General features: G+C 38.4%; 1 protein-coding gene across 1 annotated transcript in view; it reads right to left on the bottom strand.

Annotated features, from left to right (window-relative positions):
• Positions 1-1,624: 1,624 nt before the first annotated feature.
• LOC311131841 (gamma-aminobutyric acid type B receptor subunit 1-like) overlaps positions 1,625-6,596 on the bottom strand; it is a gene marked incomplete at both ends in the record, with an annotated part of 121,386 nt that continues 116,414 nt past the window's right edge. The window contains 3 exons of the mRNA XM_084164970.1: positions 1,625-1,909; positions 5,738-5,884; positions 6,429-6,476. Of these exons, the coding sequence (XP_084021096.1) occupies positions 1,625-1,909; positions 5,738-5,884; positions 6,429-6,476 (480 nt within the window). The remainder of the gene's footprint in view (positions 1,910-5,737; positions 5,885-6,428; positions 6,477-6,596) is intronic.

Here is a 6,596-nt window from a genome sequence, read left to right as displayed (position 1 = left end):
ACAGGACCGTTTGAAGTTTGCCAATGAACATCTGAATGATTCAGAGGAGAACTAGGTGAAAGTGTTGTGGTCGGATGAGACCAAAATTGGCATCAACTCAACTTGCCGTGTTTGGAGGAGGACGAATGCTGCCTAAGACCCCAAGAATACCATCCCGACCGTCAAACATGGAGGTGGAAATATTATGCTTTGGGGGTGTTTTTCTGCTAAGGGGACAGGACAACTTCACCGCATCAAATGGATGATGGACGGGGCCATGTACCGTCAAATCTTGGTTGAGAACCTCCTTCCCTCAGCGAGGGCATAGAAAATGGGTCATGGATGGGTATTCCAGCATGACAATGACCCAAAACACACGGCCAAGGCAACAAAGGAGTGGCTCAAGAAGAAGCACATTAAGGTCCTGGAGTGGCCTAGCCAGTCTCCAGACCTTAATCCCATAGAAAATCTGTGGAGGGAGCTGAAGGTTCGAGTTGCCAAACGTCAGCCTCGAAACCTTAATGACTTGGAGAAGATCTGCAAATGGAGTGGAACAAAATCCCTCCTGAGATGTATGCCAACCTGGTGGCCAACTACAAGAAACATCTGACCTCTGTGATTGCCAACAAGGGTTTTGCCACCAAGTACTAAATCATGTTTTGCAGAGGGGTCAAATACTTATTTCCCTCATTAAAATGCAAATCAATTTATAACATTTTTGACATGCGTTTTTCTGGATTTTGTTGTTGTTATTCTGTCTCTCACTGTTCAAATAAACCTACTATTAAAATTATAGACTGATCATGTCTTTATCAGTGGGCAAACGTACAAAATCAGCAGGGGATCAAATACTTTTTTCCCTCACTGTATCACTAACCCTAACCCTCTGATCACCACCTTACCTACCTATCACTAACCCTAACCCTCTGATCACTACCTTACCTACCTATCACGAACCCTCTGATCACTACCATACCTACCTATCACTAACCCTAACCCTCTGACCACTACCTTACCTACCTATCACTAACCCTAACCCTCTGATCACTACCTTACCTACCTATCACGAACCCTCTGACCACTACCTTACCTACCTATCACTAACCCTAACCCTCTGATCACTACCTTACCTACCTATCACGAACCCTCTGACCACTACCTTACCTACCTATCACTAACCCTAACCCTCTGACCACTACCTTACCTACCTATCACGAACCCTAACCCTCTGATCACTACCTTACCTACCTATCACTAACCCTAACCCTCTGATCACTACCTTACCTACCTATCACGAACCCTCTGACCACTACCTTACCTACCTATCACTAACCCTAACCCTCTGATCACTACCTTACCTACCTATCACGAACCCTCTGACCACTACCTTACCTACCTATCACTAACCCTAACCCTCTGACCACTACCTTACCTACCTATCACGAACCCTAACCCTCTGATCACTACCTTACCTACCTATCACTAACCCTAACCCTCTGATCACTACCTTACCTACCTATCACTAACCCTAACCCTCTGACCACTACCCCGTCTCTTACCCCCTCACCCCATTACTCGTCCATCCATTCATTCTTCATACAATAACTTATCCCCCTTTCACACACTCTTCCTCTCCTCCTCTCGTTCACTTGTAGAGTAGCTGAATCCGGCTGGTGTGGCAGTTGTTTCTGCTGATCTTCCCATCGGGCTGATAGAGGTTGGAGGAGTTGGAGAAGGATGGAGGGAGGGAGTGGTTATCTGAGGTGGGATTAGGGTACCCCGGTGGGGGAACGAGGGATTTGGAGTCGTTCGAGGGGACGGGGAGAAGGGGCGTGCTGTGGTTCTGGGTGGCTGTGGAGGGTCGTCTTCGGGAGCGGAGGGCTTGTCGCTCCACCAGCTGGTTTCGCAGCTCTGACACCCTCTCTTCTTTCTGTGAATGAGAGAAGAGAGAGAGAGAGAGAGAGAGAGAGAGAGAGAGAGAGAGAGAGAGAGACATTCTGTATAACATAATTGATCCTATACCTACTGTATACCTACTGTATAACATAACTGATTCTGTACCTACTGTATAACATAACTGATAATTTACCTACTTTATAACATAGATGATCCTATACTTACTGTCTAACATAATTGATCTTATACGTACTGTGTAACATAACTGATCCTTTACCTACTGTATAACATAATTGATATGTACCTACAGTATAACATAATTGATCGTATACCTACTGTATAAATAACTGATCATGTACCCTACATATAACATAACTGATCCTTTACCTACTGTACAACATAACTGATCCTGTGCCTACTGTATAACATAACTGATACTTTACCTACTTTATAACATAGCTGATCTTATATCTACTGTATAACATATTTGATCCTATACCTACTGTATACCTACTGTGTAACATAACTGATCCTCGACGTACTCTATAATATAACTGATCCTATACCTACTGTATAACATAGCTGATCCTATACCTACGGTATAACATTATTGATCCTATACCTACTGTATAAACCAATTGATATGTACCTAATGTATAACATAATTGATCCTATACCTACAGTATTAATAACTGATCCTGTACCCTACGATATAACATAGCTGATCCTATACCTACTGTACAACATAGTTGATCTTATACCTAATGTATAACATAACTGATCATTTACTCACTTTATAACATAACTGATCCTATACCTACTGTATAACATAACTAATACTATACCTACTGTATAACATAACTGATCATGTGTCTACTGTATAACATAACTGATCATTTACCTACTTTATAACATAGCTGATCCTATACTTACTGTCTAACATAATTGATCATATACCTACTGTATAACATAACTGATCCTGTACCTACTGTATAACATAATTGATCCTGTACCTACTGTATAACATAACTGATCCTGTACCTACTGTATAACATAACTGATCCTGTACCTACTGTATAACATAACTGATCCTGTACCTACTGTATAACATAACTGATCCTGTACCTACTGTATGAAATAACGGACCCTCTACCTTCTGTATAACATAACTGATACTATACATGTATACCTACTGTATAATATAACAGATCCGCAACATACTGTATAACATAAATGATCTTATACCTACTGTGCAACATAACTGATCCTATACCTACTGTATAACATAACTGATCCTATACATATATACCTACTGTATAATATAACAGATCCGCAACATACTGTATAACATAAATGATCTTATACCTACTGTGCAACATAACTGATCCTATACCTACTGTATAACATAATTGATATGTACCTACTGTAAAACATCATTGATCCTATACCTACTGTATAAATAACTGATCCTGTACCCTACATATAACATAGCTGATCCTAAACCTACGGTATAACATCATTGATCCTATACCTACTGTATAACATAGTTGATCTTATACCTACTGTATAACATAACTGATCCTGTACCTACTGTATAACATAACTGATCCTATACATACTGTATAACATAACTGATCTCATACCTAATGTATAACATAACTGATCCTATACCTACTGTATACCTACTGTATAACATAACTGATCCTGTACCTACTGTATAACATAACTGATCCTATACATACTGTATAACATAACTGATCTCATACCTAATGTATAACATCATTGATCCTATACCTACTGTATAACATAGTTGATCTTATACCTAATGTATACAATAACTGATCATTTACTTACTGTATATCATAACTGATCCTATACCTACTGTATAACATAACTGATCCTATACCTACTGTATATCATAACTGATCCTATACCTACTGTATAACATAACTGATCCTATACCTACTGTGTAACATAGCTGATCCTATACCTACTGTATAACATAGCTGATCCTATACCTACTGTATAGCATAACTCATACTGTACCTACTGTATAACATAATTAATCGTATACCTACTGTATAACATAGCTGTTCCCATACCTAATGTATAACATAATTGACTCTATACCTACTGTAAAACATAATTGATCCTATACATACTGTATAACATTATTGATCATATACCCACTGTATAACATAATTGATCCTATATCTACAGTATTAATAACTGATCATGTACCCTACGATATAACATAGCTGATCCTATAACTACGGTATAACATCATTGATCCTATACTTACTGTATAACATAGTTGATCTTATACCTAATGTATACAATAACTGATCATTGACTTACTTTATAACATAACTGATCCTATACCTACTGTATATGATAACTGATCATACACCTACTGTATTACAAAACTTTTCCAATACCTACAGTATAACATAACTGATCCTATACCTAATGTATAACATAACTGATCCTATACCTACTGTATAACATAACTGATCCTATACATATATACCTACTGTATAATATAACAGATCCTCAACGTACTGTATAACATAACTGATCTTATACCTACTGTGTAACATAACTGATCCTATACCGACTGTATAACATAATTGATATGTACCTACTGTATAACATAATTGATCCTATACCTACTGTATAACTAACTGATCCTGTACCCTACATATAACATAGCTGATCCTAAACCTACGGTATAACATCATTGATCCTATACCTACTGTATAACATAGCTGACTCTATACCTACTGTATAACATAACTCATACTGTACCTACTGTATAACATCACTGATCCTATACCTACTGTATAACATAGCTGTTCCCATACCTAATGTATAACATAATTAATCGTATACCTACTGTAAAACATAATTGATCCTATACATACTGTATAACATTATTGATCATATACCCACTGTATAACATAACTGATCCTACACCCTACTGTATAAAATAACTGATCCTGTACCTACTGTATAACATAACTGATCCTATACCTACTGTATAACATAACTGATCCTATACCTACTGTATAACATAACTGATCCTATACCTACTGTATAACATAAATGATATGTACCTACTGTATAACCTACTGTATAACTGTTTGGTCCTCTGTAGCTCAGCTGGTAGAGCACGGCGCTTGTAACGCCAAGGTAGTGGGTTCGATCCCCGGGACCACCCATACACAAAAAAATGTATGCACGCATGACTGTAAGTCGCTTTGGATAAAAGCGTCTGCTAAATGGCATATTATTATTATTATTATATTATAACATAATTGATCCTATACCTACTGTATAACTAACTGATCCTGTACCCTACATATAACATAGCTGATCCTAAACCTACAATATAACATAACTGATCCTATACCTACTGTATAACATAACTGATCCTATACCTAAAGTATAACATAACTCATACTGTACCTACTGTATAACATCATTGATCCTATATCTACTGTATAACATAGCTGTTCCCATACCTAATGTATAACATAATTGACTCTATACCTACTGTATAACATAACTGATCCGGACCCTACTGTATAACATAACTGATCCTATACATACTGTATAACATAACTGATCCTGTACGATACTGTATAACATAACTGATCATGTTCCCTAATGTATAAAATAACTGATCCTGTACCTACTTTATAACATAACTGATCCTATACCTACTGCCTAACATAACTGATCCTGTACCTACTATATAACATAACTGATCCTGTACCTACTGTATAACATAACTGATCCTATACCTACTGTATAACATAACTGATCCTGTACCTACTTTATAACATAACTGATCCTATACCTCCTGAATGATCTTCTGTAGTTCCTTGTTCTCTCTCTCCAGCTGTCTGGACTTCTCCTCATCGTTGTTGTTGGTGGATGAGCCCTGTGTCTTCATGGTCTCCTGGGTGTCAGACTGCCACTCCCCTCGGGTGATCAGCCGACGCATCTACAGTACCACCATAGAGATAAAACAATCTGTACTGAAACATCTACAGTACCGCCATAGAGATAAAACAATCTGTACTGAAACATCTACAGTACCACATAGAGATCAAACAATCTGTAATGTACTGTAAATAAATGAGTTAGCCTGGCAACTCAAGTAGGGGTTATGTACACGGACCACCTTAGACTGTACTTTGGAATGATGGGTGTTCTACACAGGGCTCAAGAGACAGATTCCAACATCTGTAAAATGTAATACTTCCCCCAAAAAACAAATCCTCCTCCAAATATGGTATTTTACAGTTAATACCGTCAATGACTAGAGATAAACCAATCTATACTGTACTGAAACCTCTACAGTACCACCATAGACATAAAACAATCTGTACTGTACTGAAACATATATGGAGTACCATAGAGATGCATACACAGTGCTTGAATTGAGCTGGTGCTCACTGGTACGCAATACATGAACACAGGTACTTTAACAGACGTACTGTTGTTACTGACTGAAGCTGCTACGGTACCACAGGGAGTTATTCTACCTTGGGGACGAAGAGCACCACCAGGGTGATGTAGACAGAGAGGACTACCTTGGGACGAAGAGCACCACAGGGTGATGTAGACAGAGAGGACTACCTTGGGGACGAAGAGCACCACCAGGGTGATGTAGACAGAGAGGACTACCTTGGGGACGAAGAGCACCACCAGGG

Source organism: Coregonus lavaretus (genome assembly GCF_964263955.1).
Source record: "Coregonus lavaretus genome assembly, chromosome: 7".
Lineage (NCBI taxonomy): Eukaryota > Metazoa > Chordata > Actinopteri > Salmoniformes > Salmonidae > Coregonus > Coregonus lavaretus.
The sequence above is the reverse complement of the archived record's forward strand: the minus strand, read 5'-3'. Positions and strand labels throughout refer to the sequence as shown.